Raw genomic sequence first — 19,321 nt, 5'->3', positions numbered from 1 at the left:
AGTGGACAAACAGGAAGTAGAAAGAGACATGTTTCACATAAAAATCCTCCCGTCTTTTAGACTAGGCACAGCCAGTTTTGTGCAAAGACAAAGCTCTAGAATATATAATTTTCCAGGGGTCAGTAAAATCTGCTGAAACCCCAGAAAGTGGTAAACAAAAATTTTAACACTGGGTAATGTTTTAGGGGTGTATGGAAGATTATTTACCTTCACTTTATGCTTAGAATCAAGCTTACTTTAAAAGAACTTAAAAACATTTACATAAAATATATACTCTCACAATAACTAACTAAACTAAAAACACAGATATGCCATTTGCGTTCAATAAGTCTCTTACAAACACATCAGGCTATTCTACAAAATTAATTTTTATTCCCCAAAAAGTTATTACAAAAATATGCAAACCGTCACATGAAGAGAAAACACACTGCTACTCAAATTACCATATTTCCCAACTCCAGTCTACGCAAATGATCTTTTCAATTACATTAAGGAAATTCAGACACGTTTTGAGGAGGAAGGGAGTATTCACTTGTTATTTAAACTGCACAACTCATGGGGGAGGCAGAAAGTTGGGAAAAGACCTGAGACACAAACATCCAAACTGTAAGTACTCTCGTCACACCACTCACGGTATGTTTTTTCCATTATTCTTTAGCTAACAAGGGATGTTTCTCTTTTCAAGGTACTACAAACATCCAGAATATGGGATATTTTCCCTTTGCTGTCACAAACTGATTCACATGCAGGAAGCTTAGCCACACCATACACACATGTATTAACAGATATCCTTTAAGTACAGACCATACACTCTCTTCCTATAAATTCCAAGAGTAACATCTCTAACCTTCCAATAAAGAGCAAATGAATTTTTTCTAGTGAAAGTCGGCACTTCTGATAGTAACTTGATGAAAAGAATTTGACACAACTTGGAAGCTAGAAAGGCTATCAATCTAAGGGGTCAGAAAATTTTTATTTATCATAAAGCTCGTTTAGTTGTTTTGGACTATGACTGCCCTTGATTAGGCTGATGACAAATGGGCAACAAAACACACCACAGTGTGAGCAGCTATAAAAAAAAAAATCATATATTCAATATCTTGTCTGCCTCAATTTTAACAGTGAACAGTGGTTTTCTGCCTGAAAACCACTCTAAAAGTGCCCTAAATGACAGCATACAGAAGTTCTCTGGTAGCTGCTAGGGCAGACATCCCTGCACTCTCTTATGAAAAGAAAGAATAACTAGTTTTGCTATGCAATTATCCAATCTCATGTCTCGTACTTATCAGCTAGCATCTGAAAGATAACAGAAAAGCAGAAGCAATAAAAAGAACATTGCCAACAGCAAAGTATAAGTCTTTCTAGCTAAATCACTTAGAGGGAGTAAAACATCTGTAACAAATTTGTGTAGCATACAAGAGACACAATGGAGCTGATTCACCAAATTTTTTCGTTTTCCAATCTCGTATAGTATTGCAACAACACTTAAAAATTAAATAAAATATAAACTTCATGCAAAGTGCTGTTTATGCCTTTTTTTGCACTACCATATAACAGAAAAGGTATATTCCCAAAGAGTTCCCAAAAAGACAGCCAAGTAACAGTACAACTCTTGGTTACTGCAAAATAATTTACCAAAACACTGAAAGGCATCTGACAGATATACCAAAGGGAGGGAGGGGAGAAATCAGCAGGCAATGCAAAGTACTGGCCACAGATTAGTTAGCAAGTATATTCTGAAGTATGTATCTCAAGTAAAAATTCTACACTGATTTGATCAGAGATTGCTGAAACATTAAAACAGGCACAGAAAATCTCATAATTTAGTTAGACATATTCTGATGATGCTGACAGGTAGCTATGTCTAATGCACACTGACAAAGAGCTTAAGAGCAGCATTTATGGATCAGACACCCATCATTTTAGAAAGTTCTTCCAGCTGTGGAGTGCTCAGCAAGAACAAGGCAAATCAGTCTGTTAGCCACTGATCACAGGAGATGCAAAAGGAAAATAAAGACTACAGCAATACAGGGACATCCAGGCACTATCCTGGTTCTGAATTTAAATCTGTACAAGCTTCATTAGAGTTTCTATGTTTGGCTCTTAATAGAAGGGAGCAAGTATGATGTTAATTGTGTAACTTAGCTGAACAGAAAGTAAAGCCTGAGACCTGGGAGAAGAGACAGATCAATCAGGTAAGATTGGGGGGGGGAAGAACCAGAAAATTACTACCCTCCAGACTCAAGCTGAAATGCTAATTAGAGACAACGCACAGTCAAGAATAGAGGAATCACACAATATCTAAACAAGTAGTCTAATTTAAGATTAGTAAATTTCTTTAAGAGTTTGAAAGAATAAGTTTGCTATTATAAGGGACTGCCAAACTGCTTAGGCTACATTTCAAAAGGAGTCTTTAAAGACGAAATTGTGAAAGCTTTCTTACTACATATGTGGAGACATCTACAATTAAGCAAGTTAGAGGTTTGGGACTACAAACACCACTGGGCATTGCAGGGGGAAGACACCACAAAACCAGCAAAGATAACATCTTAAAAACAAATCCCAAAAAGGAGACCAAGGATATTCCATCACTAGTTCCATTTAGAAATTAATGGACAATAATATACTACAGCAAGGAAATGGTTTTGAAGTTCTAGTGGGTTATGCAGAAAACCATAAATTAATTTTCTTCTGTGTAAACAAGACCATGGAGTTACTAAAAAACATTGGCTCAAAAATGACAAGACTGGGAAAAGTGTAAAGAATATGACCAAAGAGATAGAATTCGTCTTAATATTTTAATGAACTATACATTGCCATTAAACATCACCCTCTCTAGTAGACCTGATAGAGCCTAGCTATAGTCATGTGAAATGACTGGTCATAGCTAATTTCAAAAACACTGCTGTCCTGCAAGGCAGTAAAAATTTTACCAGCAACCTTCTCCTGGCACAGAAGATTGCAACCCCCAAATTCTCTCCAACTTCTTAAACTGGAGCATAAATTTACCCAATTATTATACAAAGTCATGCAAAGATATTAGAATTATGAGGATCTCTTTACACTCAATCACTGCCCATGTGAACAACCAACAGGCAGGACATGGCCCTAATGTAGCTAAAACAGAATGAGATGCTAATCAAACTGTTGCTTGGTTCCATATTTCAGTCTTTTGGGTGTTATTTAAAGTGAGAAAAGGAGGATAAAGACAATGGAATGTGGCAGTTTTCTTCCCTATGACCACAAATGCATCACAAGAGTCAAATAAGAGGTAGAAGAGGTTTTCCATAAAACACTGCTTGTCCCTTCACTTGCAGTGTACATTACAATAGCTACTACTGACTACATGAGTTGTTACAAAAATCCTACACCATGTCAGCATGCTTCTTACACAATTGTATTCCAGTCACAATTTGGATCACATGCAGATTGCTAGTGTTTTTATTGCTGATATACACATACAGTTTTAATCACCCTCCTAGAGCAACTCAGCAAGTGATCATCAAAGTATAAAAATAAGAAAGAAACTTCAGGGACCAGTGGAGAGAAGTCTCAGAGCACAGTGGCTAACCACTTACTGCGAACTCACAGTAGCACTTAACAATGACCTCTCACAAGGTCTTTAGGTCAAGTGTAACAAAGAGCGAAAGCTCTGAACACTTACTTGAGTGCTGTGCAAGGGCTCACTGCCGCAAAGTCTTGTATAGGCAACCTTATTTTAGTGTGCACATCTTTTAAGTTCAGTGGGAAGTGCATCAAGATACTTATGTTTAAGTCTTTGCAGGAGCAGACCCCTAACTATGGGAGGAGGTTATGGTCTGTTTATTTAAATAACACTTTTCTCAATCCGAAGAGTTGTTTTTCTTACCTGAAGTCTAGTATTCATTTCCAAGAAGTAGAAATTCTTACTGGAGTCCACAAGGAATTCTACTGTTCCAGCAGAGGAATACTTTACTGCTTTGGCAAGAGCTACTGCTTGTTCTCCCATTGCTCTTCGAGTTTCAGGGTCTAGAAAAGTGCTACAATACAGAAATAATGCCTTTCTTTAGTTAAAAAAAATAATTATTCTTCAATCATTTCATCTTCTGCTTAAACTACGGTCAAAAAAGGACAGCATCATTGTTTGAGTTATGAAAACATGTTAAGACTGTCAAATGTATGTCTTTACATTTGTATTACCCCTAAGTAGATATACTGTATGCTTTACAATTATTTCTAATGTACAGGAAATTCAGGATAAATAACCACATTCTCTACAATGTAAAATAACAGAAGACAACTCTTAGAACAGTGAGATCTATAATAATGTAAATTAAATGAAAAAAACTACATACAAATCCATGCTATTTTAGAAGGCATATCTATTTGCAAAAAACCTGTAACTAAAAAATCCATCCAGTGGAAATATAAATGCCAAAATACCAAAAGACAAGAGGCCTAAGTGGAATTTTTCTGAGTCTGAATTAAAACAGTGTGGCCACTTAATTGATATTCTATGCAATAAAGAAGTTTTGGAAATTAATGAAGTATTTATTCAGGCTTCTTATTGGTTGCAATAAAGAATATATGAGCATTCATAATATTCAACTTGAACACCATCAACACTATCACGACTTGAATCTTCATATCCTCTATTTACTCTTTCAACTTTTCTTGTAAGCTGAAGATTAGTTATCCATGTTGACTGCAATTCTTTCTTTTCCACAAATCCTGGACACACTCAAGGGCACCCAAAGAGCAGCTCATCTATTACCTTGGGAGGACTGTGAACACTGTCCAAATGCCAAGCTTTCTCATTCTAGGAGAGCACCATGGCATTTCCACTGGTCCAGTGAATTCAGACTCTGGAAAGTACACGTTCTCCTTCTTACTCTCCTCTAGTAATTAGAGCTAGATATATTTCTGTGGCATTCCATCAAAGCTGTGAAACTGGCTGCCCCTCAACCTGATACGTTGATCTTCAATGAAGGACAATGTGTAGCTGCTAATCTTATAAAAGATTACAAATACACTCATCATATTTCTGTTTTGACTTACATTAGGCCCATAAGTCAGCTATAATTTTAAAAGTACTTTTGCAAGGGAATAGAAAGTTACTTCTACCTTACCTCTAAGTTACTGTTTAAAACTAAAATGCCAAATATTACATATTTCTTGAGATGGCTTCAACAGTGAGCCCTAATTCTGTAAAAAAACCAATCAGGAGCCTCCACCTATCTGAAGTGGCCCCAAAGCCAGTGAAGCTCCATCTGGGGCCCAGGACTGCATTCAGACAGAAGCCAAGTGCTGGGTCAGAATTTATCTTTCAATACTTACTGTGGTGTTTTTCACTGAGACCTGAACTCACACACGAGCTAGAGATGTCTGCCACAACAAACCATTTGATAGGACACAAGAAGTGAGCAAACTAGGAGACAGTGGAATCCTTTTCTTTATTGGAAAAGTGCTATTTCACTCCATCCCTCCAGTGCCCACACAAGCAGATTCTGATGGACTGTAAGGCAGGCATTTCCAGAACTTAGGAAAAAATTTCTTTCTTGGCAAACAACGGGATCAACAGGAAAAGGAAGTCAAGACTCATTCCAAGAAAGCTACCAGATCCTACATCAGATGAAAAGGAAGATCAGAAGATGTCAAAACCATGTTGTACCTATCAAGAATAGACACTGGTAAAAGAGTTTCATAATATTTCTTATTTTGATTCAGTAAGAGTATAATACAACCCAAAATCAACAATTTATAATTCAGTGTGGGGTTTCTGCAGGGCTTTGATCATGAAAGGTCAATGAGTGGCTTATGAAGAACAGAACCTTCTCAATATCAGCTTCATACTCTCTTTCTAGAATAACCATTATTACTTCTCATACAGATTAAAGATGGTTACTCCCCTTTATTACAGTGGTGTCTTCCCTATACTTGTTAAATGCAGGTCTGAGATCTCACTGTTCAGCTCCTGCTGTAACCAAAGAATGGAACACAGCTGTGACATTGCTAAACTTGATCTCTGCCACACAGTTAGGCATTATGCTCTTAAAAATGACTGGATCATCCCTGCCATCAGCTTGGTTAATTAACCAAAGTCTTCATATTCCCCTCTGCTGCTTTACCTTTCATATACGTTGTTTCTCCCTTTTATAACAATGTACCTTTTACAACCAAAATAACTTGTCAAATCTAATTAGGCACCACTTGAAAACAGCATTTTAAACCTGACTTCAAATCTTTTGCTCACGCATACACCTCCTTTTCCTTTGATAGCTCCTATGGCAGCACTGAGGCTACAAAATAAAGATTCACAAGATAAAAGTATCAAAAAATAAAATAAGACCTTACACTTTACTCATAAGAACTTCATTAAGCTACTGTAAAGTTGATCAAGGGCAATACAATTTGTTATGACATTGTTTCTGCATCCAGAGATGAACCTCATGGGCATAAATATGCTAAAAAAGCATTTGAGAACACAGCTTTGGCCCCACATCTAAACAATGCACACCTATGAATCATGTACACAGTCACAAACAGAACAGGCTCGTGTTTCTCTTAAGCCAAAATCCTTCAAGGATTTCTAGACAAAATGATAGGAAATGTAGAGTCTGATACACATACATGCTGTACAACTCTAAGGAGAACTTGTAGATAGAGTCCAATTCAACAATGCACCCTTCTGCTAAGCTCCTGCCTACATACGTTCATTCAAATTGTCAGTGGCTTCAAGCAGCACTTCAGCTATTAATTTGGAATCTGATCCTGACATACCTGACATCATATTGAGATCTTTCAGAGTTTAGTGCTTAGAGAAAGGGAAAGTCACTGCTTATGCATCTTCCAAGGACAAAAAAATTCCTGAGAGAAACTTAACAACAGCGCATGCAAAGGTCACAAAAATTTTAGACGTTTCTGTCACAGGCAGAAATAGAAACAAACATTTTAGTTCTCTGAACATCTTTTAATTAAAAAAGATACCACAAAATTATCATCTAGGATAGATAAGGCAACCTTAACTCTGAATGTATGCAGTTAGGATTTAAAAAAAAAAAAAAAAAAGGCATAATAGATTAATTATTTTGTGCCTGAGACTAAACTTTGAAATTTTGCGAAATTGTTAAGAGACTATTCTAAAACCTTATTCTGAAAATCTTGGGTGCTAAGGTTTAACCTCGAGGACATGGAATCAATGCAGAAAAGTAGAGACAAAGAAGAAAAGTAAGCAGATAGCTAGTAATTTCTAAGGACTTGCTCACTGTGGATGCTAATAGGGATCTTGCACGCCAGTACAGAGTGCAGTGTCAGGGCACTGTTCCATCATTCCTTGTCCAAGGTAGGCCTGAAAACGTAGAGAGAAGGTTTAACACAGCATCCTGAAGCTCAGCATTTTGACATATGATGGTTATAGATCATACTTCAAATCTTGTGTTCAGTTTTGGCCCTCTCAATTGAAGGAGGACACCAAGGTGTTGGAGCATGTCCAGAGAAGGACAATGAAATCGGTGAAGGGTCTGGAGCACAATCTCATGAGGAGCAGCTGAAGGACTTGGGGTTGTTTAGTCTGGACAAAAGGAGGCTCAGGGGAGACCTTATCACTGTCTACAACTACCTGAAAGGAGATTGTAGCAAGATAGGGGTCAGCGTCTTCTCCCAGGCAACAAGTGACAGGACAAGAGGATATGGCCTCAGGTTGTACCAGGGGAGGTTTAAGTTGGTCACTAGGAAAATTTTCTTCACAGAACTGAATGTCAAGCCTTGGAACAGGCTGCCCAGGAAAGTGGTGAAGTCATCATTCCTGAAAGTACTTAAAAGACATGTAGATGTTGTGCTTAGGTTCTTGGTTTAGTGATGGACTTAGCAATGTTACATTTATGGTTGAACTCAACAACCCTATGATTCTAAGTGGTATTCCATGAAGGATCAACCATTTAATGTCTTCTACTACTACAGCAAAGGACAGGAGTGGATGATCACGGTGAGTTGAAGAGCCTTTGTGTGGTATTTCTCCATAATAACATTCCAAAAATCTTAATTTTGGGCATCAAATAGTGCAGATAGTCAAGTGCCTCCGAACAGATGAACATTCCTTCACCCAAGTGGTGAGGCAAATTTAAAGGGCTTTAAGAGGATTCTAACAGGTTCAGAAATAGTTAGACATGTGCTCTCACCAAAGTGAAGTTTTAGAGCGCTCCTTTGAGTTACTCCTCCAGTTATTGAATAGGACGTCAGTTAATACTCTTGTGCGTTTACTTGTGATTGATCCTAAGGAATCAGTGGATTTTCTGATAAGCTTATAGGCCTTGTTTCTCCCCATGGGAAACAATCTCTTATTAATCACTCTAGCAAACAGGAAAATGCAGCCACATCCTTGCATTTTTTTCTTGCCAAAGTACAGTCTCACAGCAACTGTCTCTAAAAATGAACAGAGAAGAGCTTGGGCAGCAGAGGAACAAAAACTGAACTAAGGAACAAAAGAGTAATTAATGTTACTCATCTCTTCAAATGTCAGCCTCTGTGGTGAAATGAGAAGACAACAGCATATACAAAAGTGTGTAAAACCAGAAGCAAAAAATTTACAGTACATCAACTGGAAGGTTTGTGCATCACTAACTTTGCACAGCACAAAATAAACTAGTGATGATTGGATGTGTCTTATTAAATGTGCTTCCCAGAACAGAGTAGGACAAATGACCAATGTTAAAAGGGTATAAGAAAAGTTTGTTGGTGTCCTAGATAAATCTGTGGGATTGACCACCACGGACTCCTGGATGGATCCCTTGAATACTGTAACCCCATCTGTGTGTGAACCAAAGGTGTTTCCCTCCTCATAAGAAAGAGGGGGTTTTGTTTGTTTTTAACAAAAGACTGAACTTCCCTAAGAAAACTGAAGATTCAAAGACAAAATGATCCCACATAAGGACAAGTTCAACAGACTTAGCTTTTAAAAAAATTATATACTACTCTCAAAGCCAAAAGGCCCTCAGTCTCTAAAATTAGACACTTAGGAAAATGCCATCATAGGAATAGAGTAAATCAAAAAAGTCTTGAGGTCATACAAAGGAAAAAACATTTTAGCCCATACCATTCCTATCTCCTGGGCTTCTTGAAAGAAAAAAAAAAAAAACTCCTTCGACCTATCTCAGAGGTCTTAATGGCAGCTACTATTTAGAATAGGAAAAAAAGAAGGACAGTACATTTCCTCCATCCAGCTATATAAGAAGAGGTGTGTCCAGGAGCCATTAAACAATCAGACTAATTGAAACAGCACAGCATTCACAGGAAGGGTTAACTTGAGCCTTTAGTGCTTCTATGATGTCTCACAGAAGTCAGTGCCCTGCAAGTCTTGTAACCCTTTGAAAATTAATGGATTCTGCAGCCAACTGCAAGGGGCTAAAAGGCAAGTAAGACTTCCAAAGCTGTCAACCGAAGTCTGGCAGAGTCTAAAGCATTCAACAACAAGAAGGAAGAGTTTTCACACCAAATTTTGGAAGCTATTTACTTGCCCAAACTCTTTTGTAGAGCTATAAGAGGGGATGAGGAAACTTACTGGCAACTCCAACAGAGAAGCCCAAGAAAGTTAAAAGGCTGATATTTCTGATCAAAGAAACACTCTGATCACAGCTGGCCGATGAGAGAAAGAGAGATGACCCTCTTTAATTGACCACAGGTATGGAGAATGAGCAGGCAGCAGTGACAGGCATCACCTTACATATACTTGTGAAGCAAAAGACACTCTTCTTTTAAGTGCTTAGGTATATGTATGTGCACATGCACATCATAGTGGGACCTGAAGTATTCACTTTTCACAAAAACATGGTAAGATCTTGACACAGAAGCAGCGTAAGCCTTCCAAGAAATCCACAAGCATGACCAAGAAGCATTTATTAGCGGGTTTCTATCTTTAAACTTTGGTTTTTTATTTGAAATCTAGGTCCAACAGTTTAAGTCCTGTAGTTATGATCCAACATTAACTAATAAACCGCCTCTAAATAAACAGCATTTGGATGATGTGCTTTTCCTCACATCCCAAACTGTTGCATCACAGCGCTGTGCTATAAAAAAATACATCAAACCCACCTGGCTGAGGAAAATATTACACTGGGAATTCCCACAGGCAGTGATATACCCATGTCTGGCTTTCTGAAACCAGAAGTTCCTGCCGCCCATTTTATACACTTACTCTCCAATGAATGCCATGCAACAGAAAACTAAGCAAGACCATACCTTGCACAGCAGCAATGTATTTCAGCTTCACATGAAACCAGCGAGATTAAGATCATTTAGCACTTTTGAGTTACTAGACACATACATCTCTAGTTCACTACCACAAATGGTACTCAACCATTTCATTTTAAATAGAAATATACAGAATTATGTGGGTCTCCCACAATTACTCTAACACAGTCAAATATCTGTATCTGTAGTAAAATTCATACTTATTCCATATTTTATTTTACTTTTATATCCAAAAGTGAACAAAGAAAAATCTCAGATAAACTAAGCCATTTCATACCACATATATTTGATAAGACCTATATCCATTTTATACAAGATCATGAAAAAAATTAACTACACAACACCTGCTTTCTTGAAAGACATTGTAACAAATTGTCAAAACACCCTCAAGAACAAAACTGCATTACAGTCAAATGACTATGACAAAGATTTATTTTCTTCGTGGGTTTTTAAAAGAATAAAATTTGCTTGCATTTGTACAGTAAATAGAATCACCAGCTTTCCAAAAGTACTTTCAATTACGATGAAGCTGCATCAATAATCTAGCATTCATACCTTGGTGCTTCCTCCACAACTTTCTGGTTTCTCCTTTGAATGGAGCATTCTCTTTCATTCAACCACAAGGCATTACCATGCTTATCTGCCAAAATCTGAAACAATAACACACTGCTATTAACAGAGGTGTGCACGTGTACGGTCCTTTGACTTCATATTATTATGCGGAATTTATTTGTTCAGTTTCTTCCAATCTAAAATAGAGATTGGGAAAAAAAGGTCATGTAGAAAATTAATTGTATATGAACTACTAATAGAACACTCTTTCAAATTCTGAATAGGACTATTCTAAAGAGTCTGTATAGACTTTGTACGTGGCAAAAACCCACTCACTTCAAAATATGATATCTGAATTTTTGGGAGCTTATTACAAAAGACTGAAATAAGATTAAAACTACATTTAGAAGCATTTTAAGTTTGTACTGCATTATGAAATTACACAAAACCATATTGTTAGGCAAAATCTTGTGTCAACAAAGAAGAGAAAAATCTCCAAAGATGCCAAATTTTGCTCCTGAATTACACAGAAGAGTTTTTAGAAAGAACAGCTAACGCAGCTTTCATAGTAGGTGAACCACAGTGCCTTGTCTTTAATGAAGAAGAAAAAAAATCTTCAGAAACTTTGCTATCTTTTATTAAGGAGGAGAAAATTTGCAACTTCCTTAGTACTTTCAATGGAAACTAAAGCAGTAGTTTTGAGGAATTTTTTTATAAATCAGGTATCAACTACAGTTGAAGCTGCAGCTTCAGTTCATGGAAGAGAAAATGCAGAATCAAGTATCTAGATCCAACAACCTAAATTACACACTAGAAAAAGAACCACAAGTTCAGCAGAGCAGAGCTCCCAAATGATTCCGTAATTTCAAACTAGAGGGAGAAGTGAGAAAAGGAACTCTGTACCTCTATGAAATTGACAGTATGGTGCAGCCATTTCCAATATCCAGATACTGGATTAGAGGATTCAAGTAGACTTCTTATGATGTTACACTCTACACTTACTCTTAGAACAATTTCTTTCATCACAGACCACACCTGCTCCCTTTCTTCCTTTCCCTCTAACCCATTTTTTTCTCATCTATCTTGCTGCTCCAATCTGCGGGAACCCATGCCAATATTCATGCTTCATTCTTTACTAGTGCAGTTCTACACTGAAAACCAACAAGATAAAACAAGGAGACAATCTTCCTCAAACTGTGTGAACTCAACCATATCTACTCACATTTGTGACAATGAATCTGTATTATTTATTATTCCTTTTAGCACCAGAGTGAATATGGCACTAGGCAAGATGAATTCCTGCATCTATGACACCAACGGTTGCTGAGGCGTGAATAATTTGGGTGGATGTGACCGAAAATGAGGCAGTGAACTCATGAAGACAATTCACATGTGCTGTGCAGCATCAGATCCAGGGTGCTTTGCGCATCGTAGGATCAGACGTATTTTTTTTCCTCAGAAATTCTGTTGTGCTCCCATATATTTATGGAGCTGTCTAGTGAAAAAAAAAAGCCCCTTCAAATATGTCTAGATGATTAACAACTTCAGAGTTCCCTAAGTTACAGCATGTCCCAGACCCCTCTTCTTCCCGGCGCAGGGGGAGGTGCAGCAGCAGCAGCACCAGGGTGGCTCCAACCAACTGCTCAATTCCCTAACAGGGGACTCAGCACAAAGATTAAAAAAAAAAAAAAAAAAAATAGAAAAAAGAAATACCCAGGTACTTCCTACCCAAGTCTTCACACATCCAATCCAGATGAGTGGAGCTCTACAGAAACTCATTTGGGAGGTCCTAAGATTTTTTGACTGTTTTTTTGTGATTTTTTTTTAATATTAAAATATTACACCTACAGAACACAGATGGGACTCAATGGAAAAAAAATCACTGTCCTGTAAGTAGAATGATTCCCTGTGAGCACTTCTGTTTCACTGTTAGAAAGCCTACATCTTTCCACAGAATTCAGCCTCACCAAAACAATCAAAGGAGTCCCGGAATATTTCAATAAAAATGAGTTCCTGTGCTTCTCTCCTCTCTCTGTATTTTTCTGAAGAAGATAAAAGTTCTCAATCCAAGTAGTAAATATTTTCTTTCACTTCAGGACATTTCTCATATCCTACTACATTTCAGCAACCTGGATCTTAAATAAATGTTTTTCAAGATTATTAGTTAATATGGCTCAAAGAGACATGCATGAACATGTACAATGAGAAGATAATTATAAATAGAATAAGCCAACAATATGTAGCATTAACCCTTCACTTTTATTCTGGGACCACTGTTTTTCTTATCAGAAACTAATCATACAACAATTGTCTTTCAGAAGATACTTGCAAAATACTGAAATCATCATCTCTGAGGTGACATGAGATTCTAGTACACATCTCGTTAAAAACGCATATCACAGCTACAGGGTTTTTTTACATACCTAAGTATTATTATAAGTATTTCTAAAAGAAAATTTCCTGTTTTGTGGGATTAGATGATTATGATGTTAGTATATGCTACATACATCTATATGTCAAAATAATTCAATACTATGTAGCAGAACCTCTCCTGCATGATTCAGCTAAGTTCTCTTTCCAGTTGTAGGATTGCTATTTAGCCAAGTAATAGACAGTCCACCTACTCTTACTTTAAACTCAGGTCCTTTTTATCAGATACTTCAGGAGAACAAACTTCAAATCAGTTCAAGCATAAAGTCTATTTGGACTCTATTTTCCTGTTAATTGTTTTCGGTTTTTCTCATGTTTTACAAAGTGATTGTTTTATAGCTAGACACAGGAAACTCCTTATTTAACAATTTTAAGTACCAATGCTTTGGAGAAATATGAGAATGCTAAAAAAACGTTCTATTTAAAAGTTACTGCTAAAGTAATAAATATTTGGCATCTGGTCTCAAATTGTTTGTATATTCAGCAGTTTGAAAATGAACCAAGGTCAACGTCCTAAAGCTGATTAGAACATGAAGTTAAAATGATATGCTATGATATTGTTAAAAGGTACCATCAAAGTGTTTGTGTAAGGAAAACAACATTCACTGTACACTTATTATAAACACAACTATAAATTATTAATAGCAAAGACATTTTGTTTACTCTAAGTGAAATTACTTAACAGTTCTTAAATACAGTACTACCATATTTTTTGAGGTAACTTTTTAAACCCAAAGGAATCAAGACAATGTAAAATCTGCCCCCAACTCATGGAAGTATAGAGGAATCAATCCCATCTAACTTAATTCATTGAAGAATCAGTAGGAATCTGCTGAAGCTCCCAAATCTGCAAGCCCTGAAGGAAACAGATCTTTAAGGTGTAGTTATTTGCATACACAAAAAAAAGAGAAAAAATAAGACATAGGTAGATAAATATTACTAGCCATAGCAAGAGGATACAGAAAGATGCTCTAGCAATCTGACTTCTTTTGTAACTAAGATAAATGCTGAAATTTAGAGTTCACTATATACCTTTCCACGACCCTTCAAAAGAGAATAAGGTGGGGTTTAAATTTCATTTTTACTGTTTCTTCATTTTGCTGTTTACAGACTATTTATTTATTTCAATGTTTCTTCTTCTTCTTCACTTCTCCCCCTCTACTCCTCTTTGGTAAGATCCCACTTGGAGTACTATATCCAGCTCTGGAGTCCTCAGTTCAGGAAAGACACTGATCTGGTGGAACAGGTCCAGAGAAGGGACACAGAAATTATTATAGGGACTGAACACCTCTCCTATGAGGAAAGGCTGAGAGAATTGGGGTTGTTCAGCCTGGAGAAGAGAAGGCTCTGGAGAGACCCAATTGCAGCTTTTCAGTACTTACTGGGTGCTGATAAGATAGAGACAAACTTTTATCCAAGCCCATAGTGACAGGACAAGGGGAAATGGCTTTAAACTACAATAGATTTAGACTATACATAAGGAAGAAATTTTTTTTTTTTTACTATGAGAGTGGTGAAACACTGGAACAGGTTGCCCAGAGAGATGGTGGATACTCCATCCTTGGAAACATTGAAGGTCAGGTTGGAAAGGGCTCTGAGCAACCTGATCTAGTTGAAGATGTCCCTTCCCATGGCATGGGGGTTAGACTAGATGACCTTTAAAAGATCCCTTCCTACCCAAAGTATTCTACAATTCTACGAAATGCAGTAAGTTAGTCTGTGTACATAAAATAAATAAAAACATAGGAAGTATCAGTCTGAGGGCACATATCTGGCAGACTAAAAAATGTTAAATATTTCTCTCTTACAAATCATTCCACACTATCAAATTTACTGCTGTTTCATTCAGTTATTGAGCTGCTTCAGGCTCTCACTGTTAAAAAAAAAAAAACAACCATGTCTCAACAACATAGAAAGGGTTTATATTTTGGATAAAAATAAATGAAATTTCTGTGTAACAAGGGAAGTTTCTATTGAGGAAACAAAAATGTCTCATATAGATTTCTTGTCAGGAAATATTATCTCAAGGCTAATGACGAACACAAAAATTTAGTTGCCTACATAAGCTCAAACACATCACAAATTTTGAAATCATAATTTTGTTATCAAGTGTCTGAAAGAAACAACTTTTGTTCTACATTAGCATATCTGACTTAACGCTAAATTCAATAAAATACATAAATGGTCACAATCCAGAAGTTAAAGAGAATACAACTGATTTTGAACCACAAACTGACCAAAAATGGGACACAAATCCTCCTGAGTTCCCAGGGAGCATTAGATACTTCAGAACAGAACCCAAAATACTGCTAAAACCACCTAGACCTTGCAAGAAAAATGTTAAGAATGGGAGTGTTTGAACTCTTACATCCTCTGCTGCACTCCAGCCCTCTAATAGGATCCAGAGTTCAAGCTCCATCCCTCAGGACAGATGCCTATAACTTTTTTTTCTCCCCCAACAAACTGAACACAGTTCACAGTCTTCCTGCTACAGAAAGGCTAGAGAATAAAAACAGGAAGGCTGTATTGTGCATGATAGCCATGTAGTTTGAGCAATGACCTAAGACACCGGAAAACACAAGACTCTAGGCCTTTTTTAGTAGAGTGTTTGAAATGTTTTGAACTTTGATTCATTTATGAGTTCAAACCTTATTAAATAAATATACAATAATTAATAGTAGTAATAATAATAATAGTACAAACCTGGATTTCTATGTGACGAGGGTTATCAATGAACTTTTCTATCAGCAAGCGATCATCGCCAAAACTTGAAGCAGCTTCTTGAGATGAAAACCTAAAACCTTCCCTTAAATAACAAAAACAAAAAGAATAATCTGTATTTAAAAAGTATCAGCTCCTGAAGTATACAAGAAGGAACACTTATTCATTTCAGTCATCCGGCAGCCTTCATCAGTGAATACACACATCCAAAAACCAAGTTTTACCATTTGCATTTGATTCTGTAATGAGTATCCTTTTTTACTTGTTTTTCTTACAAAGACAAAAAAAAACCCAAAACAACAAACCCAAAACAAAACATTCTGAAAGCGCAGAAAATTTCAATGTGCTTAAAAAGTCTGAGCATTTACAACAATTATTCATATTCATTTTCTATTACTTTAGCAGAAGAAAATACCAACAAAGAATTTTAAGATGCAGTAATTACAAAGTACTTCTTATCCAGAAGGTGAAGCTCGCCATTACTTAAAGCACACAGCCCTCTTAATACTCAAGGACAGCAGAGGTTAGTTGTGCATTAAAGAACTGCAAACGTGATATTTCAGACACTGAAAATCCTACCATGGAACACACAACCTAAAGATGCAATACATCACTTTATAGAGCATATCACCTGTACTATAAGTTTTTCCCTGCATTAAGATGTGAGTGTTACATGGAACATTCCACATGCTTCCCTCTGTTTTCTCTTTTACCCAAACAAATAAAGATTGCAAGATATTGCATTAATTAACTTTCTCTTTTTAATGGTCTAAAGAATACTCCTTGGGTCATAACCTGAAAAACAACTTCATGGACAGTTTTCTCAGGGTGAAACAGAACATAATGCAGGGACCCAAAGGCTTCACTGAAATTTTCTACAGGCTCTGGCACATTAGTCCTATTTATGTTGATACATATGGTAAATTGGTCTAAATTTCTGTGGGAAATACAGCTTTCCTGACATTTGGGCCCAGAATAAGGACTACAACACAACTGAGTAGAAGTTTCCATGCTTTGCATCTCTTGAATCTAGTTGAATTCCACAAACAAAACCCAGACAACAGAATCACAAAACAGGTAAATTTACAGTAGAAAAATTTGTATATTTAAAAGTATATCTTTGCCTTCTTTCAAAATTGTGGAATAACACATGCTATAATTTTGAGACAGTATACTCAATGTACAACTTTCCTAAATTCATATTTAACTTCAATATATTGAATTACTTAAAAAAGAGAAAACGAGACATCAAAATTTGTGATTCTGTACACTACCTGATCTGTCCAAAAAACCAAAGTGCTGTAACGAACAACCACACACAGCATTTCTTACTGAAATACATTTACAGCTATTTTAATTCCTATATCAAAGGAACCATTTTATTTTGTAAATATTCTGGTGTCACATAGTTTTATACATAATTATTCACAACTGACTTTTGCTTTTACTGAAGTATGTGCTAATTAGAAAACCTAAACTGCAATACTTGTTAAAAAAATGCAGGTGCCTAATTATCTAATCCATACATCTGTAAATGTTTTTGAACTATTTATAACAGGAACAAATATCTCAGGTATTCTGACCTTGTTTGTATCTTACAAAACTGTGCAGTTGCATTTATCCAGTGATAAAAATTAATATAAGTACACTTCATTTTCCTTAGAGACCATACTAACCCATTGGAGATGGTAATGAATCTCTTTATGAATATTAAAAATAAATAAATACATACCCAGCCATTAAGGCTAGAAAAGAATTTGTCTTAAGAGCCCCTCTGCAAGGAAGATGCAGCACAACTGTGGCAATACACGTAATCACGTCCAAAACTTTCCTGCCCATGCTAACCCCAGGAAAGAAGGGCATGGGAACTTGGGACAGGGAAACATGAGCTTAATGTCCCTGCCTAAGCCCAGGTACGGTTTACCGTACAAGCAACATGCCGTCTGCAGCCTAATCAAGCCCTGATATTTGACAAGACACAGTCATTCAGGCTGATGTGCCTCACCCATATGCAGACTATCACTGATTCCTCTACACTATGTCAAAGTAAAGAGGAACTCTGGTCAGAGGATTGCTGAGCAGGGGCTCTGTGCAGACCCACACTTCAAACACTACCCACCTACTACCATGGTCATATTCAGTCGTCCAGTGCAGCCACCTGCACTAAACCAAGGGGCAGAGCAGGCTGTCCGTCAGGCACTCCCAGGCACACCAGCTGAGCTGGTATGCAAACAGCATAGCAAACAGCAGCAGCCAGGGGACTTTGGGAGGAGACATTTTGGTGGTTTCTCATATGGAGGAGCTGGTCGTAGTTTAGACAGGAGGGTTGACTTCAGGTTTTTCTTAAGTTCTCATTAACTTTTAGTGAGGTTTCTTTCCCCCCCCCCCATATGCAGATTTGCTGCTTTCAGGTGCTTCCATTACTTTCTGCTAGAAGTTTCCCAATCAGGTTGAGATTGGAACAGGGGGGGATGAAAAGCCACCACAGCCTATGCCTAAGGCAAGCAGGGAACACTACTGTCTCTCCTCAGGCAGGCAACAATGGTGGAGAGGGGGGAAGAAAAAAAAAAGTTAAGATGTCCACCTCAAGCAGCTGTACATAAAGGCACATGATCAAGGAAAGAGGAGCCAGAGCTGGCATGCAGACACAACTGCATCATTCTGAGAATAGCTAGCATGGTCACACAACTGCAGTGCTGCAATGAATGGCCTACCCAATTATTAAAACAAGGAGTAAGAAAGGGCAGGTCAAATATATGGAACTCTTCTTGGGAAGGGACAAGAAGGTAAGAGCTGGAAGGTCTGGGTCAAGGAAGAGGCCAGTAAAGGTAATACTGCAGCACAAATTTTTAGCAGTTCACCTGCTCAAGCTGACAAAGGGGGCAATTTCTTCTTTAAGCAAATCAAAGTCTTCAAGACCTTGAGTGACTAGGCCCAGAGAGTGGTGGTGAACGGTGCTGCATCCAGTTGGCAGCCAGTCACTAGTGGTGTCCTCCAGCAATCAGTGTTTGACGCAGTCCTGTTTAATATCTTTACTGATGATCTGGATGAGGAGATTGAGTCCACCATCAGCAAATTTGCAGATGACACTAAGTTGGGGGGAAGTGTTGATCTGCTGGAAGGCAGGAGGGCTCTTCAGAGGAACCTGGACAGGCTGGAGAGATGGGCCAAATCCAACAGTATGAGGTTCAGTAAGTCCAAGTGCCGGGTCCTGCACTTTGGCCACAACAATCTTTCAAACACTACAGGTTTGGAACAGAGTGGCTGGAGAGCAGCCAGGCAGAAAGGGACCTGGGGGTTCTAATCCACAGGAAGCTGAACATGAGCAAGCAGTGTGCCCGGGTGGTCAAGAAGGCCAATGGCATCCTGGCCTGGATCAGGAATAGTGTGGCCA

The 19,321-nt window shown here is 37.5% G+C and overlaps 1 protein-coding gene across 1 annotated transcript in view; it reads right to left on the bottom strand.

Annotated features, from left to right (window-relative positions):
• PCCA (propionyl-CoA carboxylase alpha subunit) overlaps positions 1-19,321 on the bottom strand; it is a 299,136-nt gene that overhangs the window by 173,649 nt on the left and 106,166 nt on the right. The window contains exons 10-12 of the mRNA XM_017816595.1: positions 15,910-16,012; positions 10,780-10,874; positions 3,869-4,019 (exon numbers count right to left, since the gene is read on the bottom strand). Coding sequence (XP_017672084.1) covers positions 3,869-4,019; positions 10,780-10,874; positions 15,910-16,012 — 349 coding nt within the window. The remainder of the gene's footprint in view (positions 1-3,868; positions 4,020-10,779; positions 10,875-15,909; positions 16,013-19,321) is intronic.

This window comes from Lepidothrix coronata, unplaced genomic scaffold, assembly GCF_001604755.1.
Source record: "Lepidothrix coronata isolate B3197 unplaced genomic scaffold, Lepidothrix_coronata-1.0 Scaffold57, whole genome shotgun sequence".
NCBI lineage: Eukaryota > Metazoa > Chordata > Aves > Passeriformes > Pipridae > Lepidothrix > Lepidothrix coronata.
The sequence above is the reverse complement of the archived record's forward strand: the minus strand, read 5'-3'. Positions and strand labels throughout refer to the sequence as shown.